Consider the following 18872-nt stretch of genomic DNA (forward strand, 5'->3'; position numbering starts at 1 on the left):
AGGGAGCCCACCCGTCCTAGCACTGAGAAGACGGAACGATTAAACGTGCGGGCCTAGGTGTGGTTGGAGACGAGCGTTCTAGGCTGCGTAGCCATGGCAAAGGGATGATGTGTGCGGTAGCGACAGGCCCGAATGCCATTCCAGTCTCCCTTGAGTGAGGAAACCAACACCTCAGCACAGCGGAAAGAACTTCTACGAGCGATGGGCACGCGGAAGGGACTCAGCCGCTTTCGGAAACGCGGCGGGAGTCTGGGTCAGCATCGATCCCGAGTGAAGAGACTCCGGAAGCGACGACGGATAGCAGCAGGAAGTCTGCTGAGGCAACAGAAGACGGCTATAGGTCAGACGCGACAGAGATTGTGCCACACTGGTGGAGGGAGACTTGCACCAAAGAGTCTTGCGACCAAGGAGGAGCGTTGTGTTGTGTGGGAGCGAAGGCGGTACTTCGCGCTGAGCTCGCAGGGAGTCCTTGTGAGGCCCTCTTGTACACTGGGGCTTCGGGAAGTCTCATTAGTCCTAAAACAGTCGAACGACTGCAGCTGAATGTGCGGAGACTTCCAAAAGAGCATAGGTTCACCGTAGCTGCACGTGAACAACTACGCATTGATCGGGTTGTGACGGGATTAACGATGTGGTGCGGACAAGCACGTTTTTCCGGGACTTTTTAGTGGGACTGGTTCCCTATGACTTAGTCTTGGGTTTGGGTTTGGATTGGCTGATGGAACGCAAGGTGGCCTGGTATTTTCAGTCTGACACACACCGAACCTTTGTGAATGGCCAGTGGTGTGAGTTACCGGTCGTTCGGACTGGTGAAGCAAAGCTGCAAGGTGACAGTCCCACCGTAGTCCACCCAAGGACCCCAGCAGAGCAAGCATATGAGATATTGGCCAAACAAGTGGCGGGTATGTCAGCCGAGGAGGCAGCTATATTCCTACGCCAGCCTCCAAGGAGGCATAAGTCCCACGCGAAGACTAAGGCGAAGGCGCGGATAACGTCGCTCGTTCGTCAGGTGGCGGCTGACACAAAGCATCTCAGGGCTGCATTGCACGGTTTGCATCTCATACTGGCTTTGCCCGAAGCCGGTTCGGCGGTGCCCCTAAGGCTCTCGGATGAATGGCAAAGCGCGCTTTGTTGCGCGTTAATTGAGAATCAACCCACGTCCTCCGGCTGGCGTAGTCCTTTGGCCTCAACCGCCTCGGTGGCAGCGGAGAGTAACGAGGAGTCTCCCTAGCCTATGGCAAAGCCGAAGCACACTCTGTTCGGCGAATGGATAAACTCGACAGAGGCGCTGGATATTTCATGTGAGATTGCCCAGCTGTTGCACGACTATCGAGCGGTTTTTCCCGATAACTTACCTAAGGGATTACCGCCGAAGCGCCCTCATGATGACCATATTCTACTTGTGCCTGGAAAACTTTCAGCTAAATCTGCAATATACCATATGACCCCAGAACAGCTCACATTCCACAAACAGGAGATAGCTAAATTATCGGACAGCGGTTGGATCGGACCAACCTATTCGCCTATTTGCTCTCCTACTATCATGGTGGACAAACGGGATGATGGCTCCAGGGAGCGGAAGACGCGTATGGTTGTCAATTACCAGGCTCTAAATGCCGTTACGATAGCCCCTGATTTTCAACTACCTCCCATTTAAACCATTCTAGAGATGCTGGGAGGCGACAAGTATTTTTACACCTTGGATCTTGAAGCAGAATTCCATCAAATACGTATGGCTAAAGAAGACCGGTGGAAGACGGCTTTCCGGTCCGTTCTCGGGCTATTCGAGTACCGAGGAATGCTCTTCGGCCTTAAGGGTGCTCCCGCTACGTTCCAGGCCAATATTGATACCTATCTACAACCTCTATTGCGACAGGGCGTTATTGCGTACCTAGATGATGTACCTATCTATAGTTCCGATCTCTCTGGGCACGTTTCTCTTCTGCGACAAGTCCTAAGCACTTTTCTTAGACATCAGTTCTACCCAAAATTCCGCAAATGCAAGTTTGCAAGGCAAACAATTACATATTTGGGTTATACCCTTTCTGCTGCGGGGATCAAACCTGCAGAAGATAAAATCGAAGCCATCCGGCATTGAGCAGAGGTGCTGGAGAAGGACGCGCAAGTGCGCCAGTTCCTCGGTACCATAAATGACTGTCGATCGCATGCTCGTGGGACCTGACTATGCCGATATTGCCCGCCCGGCCGCAGGTTGATCTTACGCGTAAAGACATTAGTTTCGAATGGACAGAGCTTCACACGCAAGCAGTGCGGTAGCTCAAACAGCGCTTAATCGACTTCACTACATTACAAGTCCCTGACACCATGAAACCCTTCGAGTTATACACAGATGCCTCTGGTTATGCGATCAGAGCAGTGCTGGAACAAGACGGCAAACCCAGCGGCTTCCTCAGCCAAATCATGAGCCCCACGCAACAGAGATACTCGATCTACGATCAGGAACTCTTGGCGTTGGTCATGGCACTCGACAAGCGGTCGCCCTTGCTCCGTGTCTCCAAGGTAACGGCTTACACTGATCATCGAGCTCTCACCCATCTCCAACGACTCCAAGCATCGAAGCCTCTTCGCGGACACACCGCCCGGTGGCTAGACTTTCTTGCGGAGTTCCCGGATTTGCGCATCACTTATATTCAAAAAGCGAGCAATCAAGTTGCTCATGCCTTGTCTCGCCGTCCCGGTGTTCATAATATCTACTTGCACGACACACAATCGGTACCACTGATGCTCGCAATAGGACAAGCAAGCGCGGCTCCCCGCTCTCGTAGTCGGCCTGCCAACTACAGGGAGCTCGCCGGAATTCGTTCGCGACGACCTAGACGGCGCAGCCTGCCGTCCGCAGCTTCATCTGCGCCGCCGGAACCCAACGCAGAGGCAGAGCATCCTACACTCACAACGAAGACACCAGCTGACCCTCCTGATGTGCGCCAATGGCCGCAAGCTTACTTGAAGTGTCCTGTTTTTCGCGTTCCCTACAAAGCCGCAGCAGACCAACCAGGAGAAGCTCTGCAAATCGAGCTTTGTAATCGTCAATTTACCTTTCGCTACGTAGAGCCTTACCTGCACATCCGCGTTCATGGACTGTGGCGCATCTGCCTCGCACAATTCCCTGAGTTCCTTACCCAAGTTCTGCATTCACATCAGGACCGTGTCACAACCGGCTATAGAGGCCAGAAGAAGACTTTTGCAGCTCTCAGGAAGCACTACTACTGGCCAGGAATGCGCGCCTACACTACTGCTTATGTTGAGTGATGCACTCACTGTCGAGCGTCAAAGTCTCTTACCTAGAAGCCTGCAGGCCTTCTTTAACAATTGCTCATCCCTTCTCGTCGATGGGCGCACGTGAGTCTCGACTTTACCACAGATCTTCCCCTTACAACGACAAGGCACGACTCGATTCTTGTCATGGTCAACTCCCTCAGCAAGATGGCTCATTTCGTTTCTGCAAAGAAGTCATTCACAGCAGCAGACACCGTGGAGCTTCTCGTAGACCGTCTTATCCTCTATCATGGTTTTCCACAGGTGCTCATATCGGACCGCGACCCCCGTTTCCAGTCGGATCTTTGGAACCAACTCTGTCGCCGCTTTAACATCAAACGGTGCATGTCCTCGTCTTACCATCCCGAAAGCGACGGCCAAACTGAACGGGTTAACCGCACTCTGTAGCAGATGCTTCGTACCTATATCAAATCTGACGAACGCGAGTGGGAACGTTTGCTTCCGGCCTTGCAACATGCCTAGAACACAACAAGTCATTCATCCACTGAGCGCTCTCCCTTCGAGGTCATGATTGGCTGCGGACCTTGATATCGTAGGCGCGTTAGCTCCTAGGCTCACTCCTCCGATGACTAAGCTTTTCCGGCAGATCTGCGACAGAGCACAGAGTCACATCCTGAAGTCAAAATGGCAGCAGAAGTACTACGCAGACACAAAGCGTCGAGCAGTGGTGTATGCAGTGGGAGACGGTCTGGCTCAGCAGCAAGCACCTACCACCTTTCAGCAGCTGCCCTAAGTTCGAGCTCCGTTATCGCGGACCCTTCGAAGTCATCGAACGCATAGGAACTGTCGCTTACCGTCTCGCTCTGCCTCCCACCTATGAATGCCATAACGTTTTCCACGTTTCGCAGCTAGTTCCCCACCGCTCCCGCCCTCCCGCTTTGGTTCCACCGGCAGCCGACGCCGCCTGGCCTCCTATCCACGATGCAGCAGGAAATCCCACAGAGGAATACTAAATCGACTATATTATGGTCCAGAGCTAGATGGATCTAGTTAATGACTGTGTGATGTTTTCCAGGTAGTAAAAGGCCGTAACGGCTTTTCAGACCACTTAGAGAACGGTACCGCGCCCCGGAGTGAATAACGGTGCAATAAAACATAGGAAACGTTCACTTTTATGGAGCGCCTAGCGTTTCACAAACATGTCTACGCGGAACAAGTGTAGACTATCCCGTTTAAAAGACAGTTGTTCTGAATCTCAGCACACGCTTCGCCCTTAAACAACACCTCGGCTACGTCGGATACGCCATAAGTGCAAAACCTTTGACACAGGCTGAAAGTATTGTGAATGGCATTTATTTGTGAGGAGGTATTTGAATGTAGCACTCAAATCGGCACGCATCTCGTACAGGAGGCTGCTACTGCACTTTTGTGTGCCTGACCTCGCCGATATAGGACACACACTCCTCTGACTGGCACTGCTACGACAGTGAACCTTCAAATTGAGCGTAGGATGTCACGTTCATCAAAACTCAGCGTATATCCCCATTCAGCTACTTCAGTGCAGCACAATTTCTAGCAAACATAAAGCATGTCGAGTCAGAAACGAAGCCTTCTAGCACGTCAAGAAGCACCGGAAGCACCACCCATTGCACAGACGTGGTGGAGCAGTATCACTTACTAGGCTCTGCTAAGGCTACTACTTGCATGTAACATCAAGCTATGCGTTGCGCTCTCAACAGCGACTACGTTGCTGCACAACCCTAAGCTCTGCTGACCAATGAAATCTTCTCACCTACTAACACATCTGTACCGTAACGTATACTAATTTATTAAAAAGTTCTTCTGGTTTCAACTTTTCAAAACCATACTTCTCATATCTGACGTTTCTTGTCGTATTTGCTTTGCTGGTCCGGTGAGGATGCATGGATGCCGGCGTTGTCGGCAGCCCCAATCTTAGAGCATTCGCGGGCATTTCTAGCTTATACATGTTAATTTGTTAGCAAACTGCATTACTGTTTCACTAGCAAGAGGTTACAGCGCTCAATCCGGATCTCAACGTCTTAACCGCTTACAGGTCATCAGTAAGCTATCCTCTAGTAGGTCACCAGCAAGCCCTATTGTGTTGCCTGCGCACTACAACATCATACTACTGCTACGTGTTTTGATTCTTCGGAAGTGTTGCATGCTCAGAATCATATGCTTATTGGCGGCACAAATCAGGTTGCTCAAGCGTCTTTGTCAGAAGCGGAAGCCAAGCACCGTGAAATACAAGTTGCGGATCACATAACGCAAACAAAGGAAACGGCATGTCGTCCGCGAAACCATGCAATACTCACCGGCATCCAATATGCGAGTGCTGCACCTTCTCATGAATATTATTCGAATCTTACTGTGCTCTACTGTGGACTGCTACTTCTGGGAGACAGCTCTCAAATCAAGTTACTCCAATACTCACTCCAAACCTTGTACTTATCCCAGGATTAAAAACTGTACTGCAAATGGCGCAAGCCCCGTTCCCAGAGTATATTTAGGACTCACTTGATGTCCCCTGCATGCGCCATTTCCACCTTTGCACTTGCAGGCGATCTCTGAGCTAGCAAAGGAGCGCCGGACACCTGCGCTTTTTACAACAAGCAGTTGTTCTTACGCACTTAATCCTCTCAGTATTCCATATTTGGCACACAGGTTTACCGCACTATCTTTAGTCGTTGATGCATGCGCCCAATCCGTGTGTCCAGCCTCACTAAGGTGCAGAAAGTGGCACAATGTTTTCGCGACATACTGGCATTCGATGACCATATTAAGTATTGTCAGTCAGTCTCATGCCAAATGTTGAAAAGGCAATGAATTCGTGGCGGCTCAAGAACTGAAACAATTCCACAAATGTCAAAGAAGATCTCTTCACAAACTCGTGTGCGCTGTCGTGGAGCTGTTCCGCAGCTCTTCATGCAGCCCTGCAGAAGTCCCCGACCTTTTCCTTAGGGAAGGCAGCTGCTTGAACTGATATCGTCAAGATCCCAGTTCTGGCTTCCGTAGCATGAAGCTCATTTCAAGAAACTCAAACTTCACAAAGACCCTACTCTGGACCCACGTTGTCTTTAGCATATCTGCTTCTCCAACTGCAATGCTATTCGTACCACTCTAAGATCCACGTTCAAGCTCGTCCTTACAGATGCTTACTGAACAGCCAGCACTGTCGTCGTTATAAATAAATGCTGACTTGCCGCCTCAGTACTACACAATAGCTGCTCGCCTCTGACTCGACTATGATCTAGGATTGCCTTGTTTCTCTTTTATCGCTCTTCAGACGCAAGATATTGTCAATACCAGGTGGTCTTTACACCGCCTAGCTGATGAAACGCAGACTTACATTGTTTCCCAGCTCTCGCTCGAAGTTCCAGCAGAAGAGTCACAGGGATTTGGAAGCCTCTGTTGACAATACCACTGTTTGGGGCGAAATATACAGGGGCCAATAACAGTAAAAAAGCTAAGCACAGTGGCTGAGCTCAATTGCGGCTAGTAGTTTGCTGATTTGACAACAAGTCTCGCCCAAGGTCTTGCTGCTGTGGAATGCTCCGATTGAGTCACTGCCGCGGTGTCTCCTTTCACTTATTTTAGCCTTTTCAGAACAGTGCCTGCTTGCCTTACAAGCGAGAGGAAATTCCTTTGACTCTTCCTGCAACTCTTCCCAAGTGAGGCAGTTGGCTACGCACCAAAAAGGTGCCTACTATGTGCTGATGAATGAGCGCAGGGTGCACGATACATAGTATTGTGTCCATCGCCGAGGTGCCCATGAAAGCCTCTTCAAGGAAGAAACAGCAACAGGCCTTTTCCACTTTCCTACAGCATTCATTTGCTATACAGAATTCAGCTTCCTTCACCATACTGGCTGGCGCTTTATCGGTAACACATCCGACGCTCCAAGGGTCATGCTCTGCTTCATGCATCCAACGTCTGGACAGGGAAAGAAGCGTTTCCAACAGAAGTGGCCGTGCTAACTACACGCTTTTGACGAAAATACTATCGAGAGCCAAATGCGCAGCAGGCAGTTTTGTCGCGTAACGCATTTACCATTAAACTCTGTTGCCTCGTTGGAGCATAACAATATACGCACTGACAGGAAGCGCCCAACTGCCCGTGGGAGATATATTTTCCAATGACTGAGCAGTACACTTGGGCAGTTATTCCTACTTTTCACCATTGCAAATGGACGCAAACCTTTCAGCGCCCTGCATAGTGAATCTGTTTCGTCTGGAACAGCTGAACCTAGCTCAGCAGTGCACCAAGCCATGGAAAAATCATAGCCTCCACAACGGGCGCTGCGTTGTAGCTAAACCATAGGATAGCAAGAGGATGCAGGGCGTGCTGGTATCTCGGCGTCCCCGTGCATATAGAAAATCGCCTTTCTATCACGAAACCCATTCGATTGAGCCTCAATAGAAACCAAACCGCTCGCCAAGACCCGGTGCACGTTCAGTGGCAGGCACCTACTTGCTGATATGGCAACTGGGCGACTAGCGGTCTTGTCGGCTAATCTGCGTCAGCGTTCGGCCTTAATGCTCCGGCCCAGGCGAATGGCTATGTGCCGTTTTGCCTTTATCAGGTAGCTGCTGCGATTGTTCTTGGCCTCTGCAGTTGGTACACCTCGTAGCTGCTATGAAATTTTTTCACCAGACTGAGGTGCAGGGCTAGCCTTCGTCTCTGTCATAAACGCGTACGTGCGTTACGTTGCTCTCCGTAGATGTACCTGCTCCTGCGGTGTCGACTGCTGCCAACGTTGTCTGCTACGCACCCATGGGTCTGCTACGTCGCTTTCCGTAGATGTTCTTTGTCCTGCAGTGTCATCTGCTGTCAGCGTTATCGTGCCAATTTCAAGTTCCCACTTATAAGGCGCGTATGGTGACGACATTTGCAGGGAATGCGTGCCGGAAGCGACACAAATGCATCGAGAATGAGGACATGTCAGTGTCTTAAATGCGCTGATTGCAGTAGGCTCTCAGGAGTTTGGCAAAAGAGTAACTCATCCACTAGTAACCAGCAGCAAATGCTGCGAACACCCCCACAGTGACTACAAATGTTGTCACCATACGCAGCTCATACACACCAGAAAATTGTGAGTAGAAGAAACTACAGGAACGCCAAAATCCAGTAAAACAATTAGTCCCGCCACGTGTTTAGGGCAGAAATACTGGGGAGCTGGGCGCCTTAAAGCAGTTGCACGGTTTCATAGCAGTTACACACCATTGCAGTTGCAGAAACAACGAACAATTCCGAAAATTCCAGCGTGCCGGCTAAAGGACGCATACATGAAATTGTGCTAGCACTGCACCTCATAGCTCTTTAGGGATGCGGCACAGCTGCGAGATTTGTACTCGCGAAGCGTAAACAGTACAGAGCGCACACTATTAGGGCCCGCTCTCGTGATTGTACTCGAACAATCGTTCACTGCGTATATGCTGATCAGCTAGGGCAACCACTTAGCCGTGCGCCTGCTTTCCAGCTTTGCGACCAATCAGTGAAAAGTATTTCATAATAACAGGACTGTGCCAGTCAGCTGGCAGCGAACAAACACCTCCTGTTCGATGTGGACTGAGCCTCAGGAAGCCCACTGCTGTTTATTCAGGCTCAGCTGGAGGGGTTCATTCGTAGAGACGCGGTTTCGTCTAAGCATCAGGTTGACGACACATTTGGGGGAATTACTTCCCCTTGCGCTCTTATGATCTACCTTGGCCGCAGTGCTCGATATCGAGGCTGGCATGTCTGGAGAACTAAAGTAGACCACCGATCGAACTTCGTTGCTACCAAAAGAAGTAAACACATGCTGCAGTTTTCCTTGGAGGTCCAGGGGGAAAATGCAGGAATAATCACTCTAGTTTGCTGAACAGTCATTAGAAAATGTATCTCTCTCGGGAAGTTCACCGCTTTCTGTGAATGCGAATGCTGTACTCGTGTCACTGCACTGGCGTGTTACAATCTGAAGACCACTCTTTGGTTAGGTGTACTACGTGCTTGGCGCAGCAGCAAGGCGGAGCTGGTTATCATAGTGATGTTGCCAAGGAGGATGTAGAAGTGAACAAGGAATGGCTTCAGGTAGTGCGGTGTCATTCCAGTATGCTTTGCATGTTTGCATTTTTCGAATTAGTAAGGGGCAGCCTGGCATAGATATGTATATATACAAATATATAGATATTTATACACACTGGCGAAGTAGCCTTTTGCATTGCTCTTGTAAGCTATAAGTTTGGCTGGCCGCCCAATAAATTCTGGTGCGAGAACGACGCGTATTTAACAAGCCAGCTCTCTTTGCTGTTGCCTTAACTGTTCGCTCTAGGAGGACGAGGTTCGCATACCATAATCGCGCCGAACGTGCCCACAGCATTTCGATGCTTTTAAGCATCGTTACTTTTCCACTAAGCTTTGAGTGGAAACCTGGAATTATCCGTGAAAACAGGTTATCAAGACTCACGCATGGTAGCAGCAGCAAAGCCAGAAGCCAAGCGAAAAACCAAAACTAATCCGCACTCAGAAAAGCAGAAGTTCTGCAAATTTCTAAGTATTGAGAGATCACGAGGAACTGTGCGTGTGTTTCGAAGTAACATGTCGAAAATGTGCTCTTGCGAATCTGGCGGCATTGGACATACTATTTGCTGGCACTATTCGAGCAAAAGAATGTGGTCATACGGTCTCCTTGTACCTCACCGTTAAGGGAGAAACTATAATCATCTAAAAACCAAGAATCGCTGCTACTAATTTGTTTTATTTCTTTGGTCTTGGCTAGCGTTTCTCAGATAACACAAGGCTACACAAGGCTACAGTGCTGTATCCGCGCTGACACAGACAAACGTTAGCGCAGAAGCAGGTCTGTAGCCTTGAGTGGCCTTGTCTTAGCGAAGCAACGCTAGGGAATACCAGCGAAATAAAGCAAATCAGTAGGGGATTCTTGGGCCTCCTCACCATGCCAATTCCGAGACCTGCGATTAACGTTATATTCTAGTAATTATGAATGAGATGGAGCACCTTTTAGTATCTCACGGCAGCCTTCTGTTTATCACACAGTGGCAAAACTGCAAAGGTGAGCACGATGCTGATCCTGAGAGCAACAAAATATGTCGGTAGCGACGACATTCCCTGTACTTGCAAATAGCTGCTGGTGTTTTGGAGTTTTACGAGATTGATTCTTTCGATGCTGTCGGGGTGTGCACCGACAGAAGCCAGCATTCCAAGTAAACCAACGTTCTAATAATGTTCTCGGGGAGCTGACAAATCTAGTTCATGGGCTGCGGGAAACATCGGCCCTCTCAGCTTCGTGAAAAGTATGTGGACATGTTGAGGACGGTATCTGGAAATATATAGCTGTATACCTGCCTCAGGCGATAAAGACAGCAAAATTTGATATAGAGGAAGGAGTCACCACGCGCCTCGGTATTAGTTAGATAATAGCATTGTTCATTTACTGGACGAGAAGCAGACGCATCTTCTCGTTGATATTCGAAGCTGTGTTCCAGAAAGCAGGATGTATGATGACGTGCAGTGGTTCTCTAAAATGCCGTGTGCTTCATTCGGCTAAAAGTTTAAGCAGAGAAACTCTGAAGCACTAGCCTTGCTCCCTGCATCCTTGGGGCTGTTGAACCGAAATATTGAGTGCGAAACTGACGCGATACAGGAACCTACTTGAGACTCGAATGCAGCGAGTGCCGCAGCCATGTTTACATTTTAAGTGATCTAGCTAATCAGAATCTTTGAGCCACGTCTGGAGACGGTCTGAATGTATTGAAAATGCCTTCATTTATCAGAGATAGGTGCACACGGAACGTTCAATAATGGCTCGCTGTCTCTCCTGCTAAATTATGAATTGCATGATAATTGCAATTCATATCACTTCTGCACAGATACTGCGCGTGAGAACATCACATAGCAACACAAGCCTCGACTCCTTGCTGGGGGCATGACTTACACGTAACCCTTGATTTTAAGACCTCTTCATTCGACGAAACCCAGCACACTTTCTGGAATTGCATTCACAAACTAGCGATATAGAAGAGAGCAAATGGGAAATCTCAGCACAAGCGAGTCAAATTGCGAGAAGAATATTAATATAAATATGCGGCTTGCAGTCACCTCTTGATGCAAAAGAAGGGCTATAGATAGAATGTTGTAGACACCCATAGCTCCAGTATCGCATTCTTACACCTCAGCAATACCGGTGACTATGAACAGCTATGTCAGCTAATAGGAGAAATTCCTAGAACAGAATTAGCAAAGGCTACCTAATTTTTCGTGGATGCTCGCTTGTATCGAAATATATCAAAAAGCAGACTCGTACAGTCACTCAGGTGAATGCAATACCATCTATCCCATATCCGAAAATTGTGCAGAGTTCTAAAAAAGGTGACTGATTTCTCTTGCGCAAAACGGAATTTTGAGAGAACCCCTCTGAAAAATCATTTTGCCGTTGTTGGAGCCACTTTGTACTGTCTCCTTAAAAACACAAGGAGGATGTGCTACATACGCGGAAAATATGTAATTTCTGCGAGAAAACGGACTAAAGAAGTATGGAATCTATTTTTATGCAGCATAAAATCCACCTACTCCAGAGTGGGAGTATGACTACGAGCACCACCAACAGAGCGCTGTAATTGCCAGGTCTTTTACCTAATCATGTTTCACCAGTTTATTGGCCAGACAACCTGAATATATCCTATCAAACGTTTTTCCCTACATAAGGAAATACGTGTAGAGAATGTGCAAGGACTCTTGTTCAGCGCTCGTGGTTTGGAGGCTCCCATCTCACGAATCGCGTGTCCGCCTTCTGCAACTTTTAATGCTTGTGTACAATAGAACGCGACCACAAACAATAAAAAGCAAAATCCAACACACGACGGTGTCGTCAATTCGTCGGATTTAGTCCGATTGTCACTACTACCGCAGAGAGAAGGGACAAATAAGTCCGACATGAACTACTCTAGAGCCAGCGACCACTTCACCTGCACAGCAGTTTGGAATCAAACAGCGACTATGATCATGCTTCAGGCTATCGAGCGTGCTAGGAAAACGCATCCGTCGTTGTTCTTTTCAGCATTTTACATTTTTCACAGCTACGAGTATGGTATCCTTTTGAACTCGAAAGTACATTATGAATATGCCTTCCAAAAGACGATAGCTACTCTAGTTCTTTGAGTTTTGGCTAAAGGCATAACCCAAGACTGGGACATTCGTCAGAAACCCATATATGCAGTACATCAGTTTATCCGGTAGATGACGCACGCCGCTTTTAAAAACGATAATGGTATTTTTCACAGTATACACAGGTGACATAGGCCCTAGAAGCAATATTCCCCCATATCTGGAAACGCATGAGCAGCTACCAAATGCGTGCCTCACCACCTTAGTGTCCAACACCGTATGTAGACTATTCAGCTAGGTAGAGCTGCAGAGGAGCTCTAGGCCAAAAATAAAAGCTTCATTCTAGAGTTGAACTACAGCCAGAAATACAATTCTTTCCAGCTTGAGCGAACATAGCAAAAGGCAACAATGCTCCCATAAGGATTAGTAGCACAAACGTCACTTTCAGGCGAAGAGCATCTACTAGAACAATCCACACAATGATCTGTGCTGCGTTATTTCACTGTAAACTGCTGCGTGCCGAGATGTCGATACCTGTTTAACTAAAGTATTTCACTCAAGCCAACCACAGATGCGTAAATATTTCGTTTACTGCTAGTACTAGCCGCTACTCAAGTGGTGAGATGGACGTGAACGGCCCTCGATTGACAGATATCTAAAAAAGCCTGTATGCCATCCGATACGCGGAATTCTGTCACGATTCCTCAGAAGTACGAGCCTAATCTGATTATACATCATTTTAGATTTCCTTAAAAATTCACTTTTCAGCACACAGACATCGGCAAATACAGATGACAGAAGTTTATCATAAATTATTGCATTCGCTGCCCTGCTTTACTCAGTGAAAAAATGCACATGTACGGCCAAAACGTCATTTGCTTTGGCGTTTCTAGAGAGATTGCCTTTGAAATGTTCTATAAGGCGACGGAACGATTCCCCGTTGTCTGAAAAAGAGAGGTCAGCGGATATTTGTTTCATGCAACATTAATATCCATGTCGCAAAACAATAACTCGCAAACTGAGAATCCCACTCTCACGAGTGCCGCTATCCCCTTGCCATGGGGAGTATCAGCAGCGACAGGCGCAACACCAGCGGCTTTAGACTCCCTCGCCCTCGTCTATGCTTAATGATTATCAGCCTGTAAAGCCTGATACTTAAATATATGCGTAATCGCAGAAAAGAGCAATGAACAGGAAACGTTGCACACCTGCCATATCAGAGTTTGTCCCAGTATGAGAGCATTGTCTGAAACAAAAACAGAAGCAAGAATACACGGCGACAATGTGACGAGTCCTTATGCCCCCAGTGTTTTATGAGAGAACAGTACAACACGACTGTGTCCCTCGATAAATACCCTGCTTTAACAGTGTTCTCAGTACCAATTTGACTGCTGTGGGAGGACGTCCGAATTTGCTGGAATATGCTCTTTGTTTCTAGCATGCGCAACCATAGAGAAACAGTGATATGTTTGCGATGGGTAGAAGTGCTATGCCGCGTGCGCATAGATCTGCATACACACGAATTATCCGATGTTTTGTTCTCGTTCAATATGACTACTCACGCGACGCATGTACTACACGTGCTACTAATCCGTACACCACGCTGGAACAGCACCTGTTAACATTAAAGCTGAAAAAATGTCTACCTGGTCATGAACTATCTGGCGGAGAAATAATCAGAGGTTTGTTGTAGCTGCACATCCAAATACCTGATGATAGCACACCCGATTTTAGATGAGACAGTTGCCGTTTCGAGGTACGGCGAAAGTGAAAAGATATCACGAATTACAATGGTCCCAGCAGTTACTCCTGCTGTGTTTTCTCTTTTGTCTCACTACAATAGCACAACTGTAGTTGACGAGACTTTACACCGCCTCAAGCAGTTAAGTCTCTTCAACTCCATGTCTGTTAGAAAAATACGCCTGTGAAACTATCAGCACCCCTATTATTATTGAGCGCGACGTTCATACTCATCCTGAAAGATATGAAACGTAAAATGTCAGAGTTTGGTCTATGGAAAAGCATATTCGCTTCAAGCTGTATTTCCTCGTATTTTTCAAATGACGATTGTTGCCCATGGTTAATTCTGTGCTAGAGTGAAATACTGCTGTGTGCTTCCCTTATCTATTCTAGCAAATGTTCGAGTATAATAGATGCAGGATCGTGTGCTAGGCATAGATGTAGCAGTGCGCTGTCCTGAAACCATAATATCTTTTTGCGCCTACCACTCTTCGCCCACGAACCGTTCCGGTATGCTAGGATTGAACGCGTTGACTGTTCATCGTTTATTAAAAGACGTAGTCAAGTACGCTAGTCGAGAACAACATGCCTTGAAATATAGCTCCATTTAATATGACCCTGCGCCCGACAAAAAGCGTCTTTATCAACTCTGGTTTCATTCTTACAATCACTCTACAGACCGTCACCTACAAAGGCGACGTTCACATACACTAACGATTTTCGCTGATTCACTGTAAATCCTCAAGATTTCTGGAAAGCGCTGTGACACAAGGCACGATTAGGTGTTAGACACAACTGACGAACACCATAGGAGCACGAGATTCCACATTGTGTAGTTTGTTCTGGGTGTCTGCTTACCATAATAACCAGGGATTTGCGCTGTTCGATCGCCGCTATAGATTCTTTTATCTTCGGCGGAATAGCGTGCGCGTTGAATTTACAGTCGTGTGTCTTTGTGAAAAAAAATCTGCAGAAAAGTTATAACCACCTTCAGCGAATAGAATTTATCTAGCTTACGACTAAGAGAAATGCTTTCAATGCGATTCAGGAGCTCCGGTTTTACGGGTCAATTCTCAGCATGCGCACGCGAAATGTCGTTTGCTGTAACCACGATGGTGCCAAGAGGACAATTCTTGAAGCTCCTGACAACTCTTAACGGTGAATTTCCACCACATTTGAAATGCGGCTCCAGCACACTACAATGTTGGTAAAAGCAGAATACACATTCATTCAAGTGAGTATTGGATGGATGGGTAGTTGGAGTAGAGTGAATCGTTTCCCCCAATTACGGCCTAATATTTTGCTTATCAAGTTTACGATCTGCAACTGCTGTTATCTTCTGGGCAACGTATTAGCGCGCATTTAACATACCTGCAAGGATATCGTCGTGGAGGGACCAACGAAAGTAAAGCAGAATGCGTTTTCCAGCGCAATAAGAACTCCCCTTGGATATCTTTCACTGCGTACTTCACATTATAAACATTTGGGCCTTTCAAAAGTGGCCCACTGGCTTTCTGGTTCTAATGTGGTGGCTCGGATCCACTTTGGCTGCCTTTGGAATAATCAGATTTATATTGCTCATGCATCAATTTGTTACGGCGCACTACAGGAAAGGACCTGTTTCCGTTTAGCTATAATTAAGGGTTTCGATCTTGTCCCTATCAGGGGGTGGTCCACAGAAACTGGCTACAGCTAACTGTAGTACGCATCCGCAGGCCACCACCTTAGTCCGTGGTACAAGAGGACGTTGATTTTATACGTTGCTGTTGTAACCGACAACACGCATAAGAGGCGGCTGCCCTCCCCTTTTCGATTTTTCCAGTGCAGACACTTGTCCGGTTGAAAACTTCGGCGTCACTCTTTTAGGACCTGCTCTGGCTGTTCAACGCGTCAAGAAAGAAAAAAGTACCGCATTAGCCTTTTGACTCCTGCGGTAAGTGTTCGATATGTCAAAAATTACAAGCAGAGAAACTTCCAGTTCCAGGCTTCTTACCACTGCGCTGATTTTTCCACATATCAAAAACGACGTGGAGAGTTGCGCCATCTAAAGTGGAATTCAATGTATTTATTGGACACTTCTTGAGTTTCAGGACAACAGACCATAGCTGCTAATGCTTACATATCTCGTATCGAAATAGTGAATTCCTCCGCAGATATACAGAGAGCATTTGGCTTTCGGGATCAGTACTAAGTGCCTTCTCTGAAAGAAGTGTTTTGAGCTACGATTTGTGGTCGACAACACAGAGGGTTGTGCCACTCAGACCAATAGAAAGGCCTACACTTGCAGACGCTCTGAGTTACCTCACCGCTTACACGCTCAGGCTTTTATTAGTTCCTCATGTATCCTCCAACGTCTAGCTATCAACCTACCTAGCGTTTCCCTGGACTATACGTGCTCAACAACTTTTTGTTTTGCCAGGTTAAACAGAACAACAGAACGTAAAATCTCTATAGGCAGAAATCCAGGGACATTGCGCTGGTAATTTCACAAAAAGCGTTTCCACACTCTAGGTGGAACCGCATGACAGAACTGCCTCTACATATCCCAAGCATCAGGGCAGTTTCGAAGTGGCTTCCGCAGTGCGACTTCCCTAGTCTGCATAACGCTAAACCGAGTTCCGCAATGGAAACAACACCCGGAGAACGGCATTTCCATCGTTCCTACAGCATTCCTGTTTCAGGTTGAGCACATGCTTTCCCAACGAAGAGCATACTACCATAACTACTCAAATTTCGAAAATTCCTACGAGCATTGTAGCTCTCGAAATGACAGTACACATCTACCTCGCTTCAGATTTGCTCCAGTGAGACTTGGAGCGGCATATCGACTTTTCTGGGGCGTCTTACGGAATACGCAGACTCCTGTTATCATATTGTACAAAACACGAATATTCAGCAGAATGCCTGATGCTGTTCAATTTTGTTTTGAATGTCTCACGTGTGCACTGCAGGCAGCTTTGTCTGCCCTGACGGTTGTGAATTTCTGAAGGCTATGGTGTCTCCTCGAAACAAACACGCTATAGTGCAAGTGCCGCAGACCCCATGCATTCGTCTTTGCAGCTATGTCAATATTAGGGTTCACCTTGTTCACAAGAATCAGGTCAGCCTCCACGAGAACTTTCGGTATTGCGGTGAGGCTACCACTCCCTGGAATGATGGTCTTTCAGACTTTCTGAAACATTCATTTTCCGGCCATCGTGGTTTTCTGGTCAGCTCCGACGCAGATATCCGTGCTTGCTCCCATCTGAGCGTGTTTCTGCGTGCTCCTGTTCTACTATCATTTAGACTTTGAAATGTTTTGATACCCTTAGCTCCATGTGTTTATTTCCCACGAGCTCATGCACAGCGCTTCATGCGAAGTATCTGACAACGATTGTGGGATATGTAATATTCTCCTGCACAAATGGCGAAAAAATGCTTGCCGCTACGTGGCTCACTTAGTTTGCTGAAATAACGTGTGTGTTTGGTTACATGCAGGTCACCACATTGGGTATCACTTTGTACGGAGGACTTCCCGTGTGTGGCCTCAGTCCAATCTTGGCATGTAGCAAATTACCTAGGTAATGAGAGACATTTGGCAGAGCAGTGCCTCATTCGCAATATTTTCGACGGACGTGTGACCGCAGGAAGCAATGATTACGACAAGGTTACTCTAACAAAACCTACCTGCGGTCCCTATTAGCATAACACAAGCTCAGAACCGGCATTTGGAGGCTATATATGACAATTGCTCAGTCCATAGTGAAGAGCAACATGAGTGCCTCCTCGTACCTAAATCCACAGCTGATGTCGTCAAGCCGAGTGGCGCATCAACTCACGCAGCTTTCGGAGGAACCGTCACTCAGCTGCTCCACTAGTTAGTTGCAATGATAGCGCATTGGGATATGCAGCACTGCTAGGCAGTAGGAAGAAACGAAGTTGATGAACGTCCATCTACATGCTATTTCTCAGGACTATTCTCAATTTGGCAAGCTTTACCAATGAACAAATAGGCTGAACATACTCATTCCAATCTTTCTACTGCCTTACAAAGGGTTTTGTAAAACTTCACGCATGACCTAAGCGTAGGCAGATAAGAACACCTTCTGTCAAGTGTAAAACTCAGTATATGGAGCATGTAAAGAATTCTCAAAAAAACGCAGAGTGGAAATGCTGTTTTGGGCAGCGTGCATCAACACCGCAGCTCACCAGCATATAGCGCTCACACACTCTACGACTCAAGCAGCATAAGTCCGTAATGCTCTACTCATGTATCCCGCTTGGTTTCGCTGAATTTTAAGCTTCACCATGAAGGTACGCCGCAATGCGCTGCATGAGCTTAAATGCTTCAGTATTCAATGTACCTGCCCTGCGGTAGCATGTCCAGCATGCATGCTGCGGTACTGCTCGCTAATGTTTCGACTCTGCTTACTAGATGCCGCGCGCTTACCTGGGGATTCCAACTCGAAGGAAGCCGCAACAGTTCACCGAAAAAAAGCGGGCGCCGAGCAAGAATGCAGCAATACGCTAGGATACTTTGTTTCGAAATTTGCGTGAATTACTGGTAAATAGATATTGCGATGCCCTAAGGACTCCGTCCAGCTATTACTCTGCGGCATCCCCCTACATGGTCAGTGGGCATCATATCTGTGCTGTAAATCAGATCCACATTACCCACTCCTCTAGGTGAAAGAGCTGCTCGTGTGCGCTCACGATGGAACGTCGTAGCGCGCTAGAAGCTGTTCTACATGTGCGGAAAACTGCCTGCATTCTTTTTTTCACTAGAGTCTAGA

At 47.4% G+C, this 18872-nt stretch overlaps 3 protein-coding genes across 3 annotated transcripts in view; all 3 read left to right on the plus strand.

Moving 5' to 3' along the window:
• Positions 1–543, plus strand: part of ETH_00022635 (uncharacterized protein) — a gene marked incomplete at both ends in the record, with an annotated part of 1434 nt that extends 891 nt beyond the window's left edge. The window contains one exon of the mRNA XM_013376873.1: positions 121–543. Coding sequence (XP_013232327.1) covers positions 121–543 — 423 coding nt within the window. The remainder of the gene's footprint in view (positions 1–120) is intronic.
• Positions 544–1234: 691 nt separating this feature from the next.
• On the plus strand, positions 1235–1657 carry ETH_00022640 (uncharacterized protein; the record flags this gene model as incomplete). The annotated part of the gene is made up of 1 exon (XM_013376874.1): positions 1235–1657. The coding sequence occupies one exon, from the start codon at positions 1235–1237 to the stop codon at positions 1655–1657; it is 423 nt and encodes a 140-aa protein (XP_013232328.1).
• A 668-nt stretch (positions 1658–2325) lies between these two features.
• ETH_00022645 (uncharacterized protein) lies at positions 2326–3270 on the plus strand (the record flags this gene model as incomplete). The annotated part of the gene is made up of 1 exon (XM_013376875.1): positions 2326–3270. The coding sequence occupies one exon, from the start codon at positions 2326–2328 to the stop codon at positions 3268–3270; it is 945 nt and encodes a 314-aa protein (XP_013232329.1).
• Positions 3271–18872: the final 15602 nt, after the last annotated feature.

Source organism: Eimeria tenella, genomic scaffold (assembly GCF_000499545.2).
Source record: "Eimeria tenella Houghton genomic scaffold, Eth_scaff41, whole genome shotgun sequence".
NCBI lineage: Eukaryota > Apicomplexa > Conoidasida > Eucoccidiorida > Eimeriidae > Eimeria > Eimeria tenella.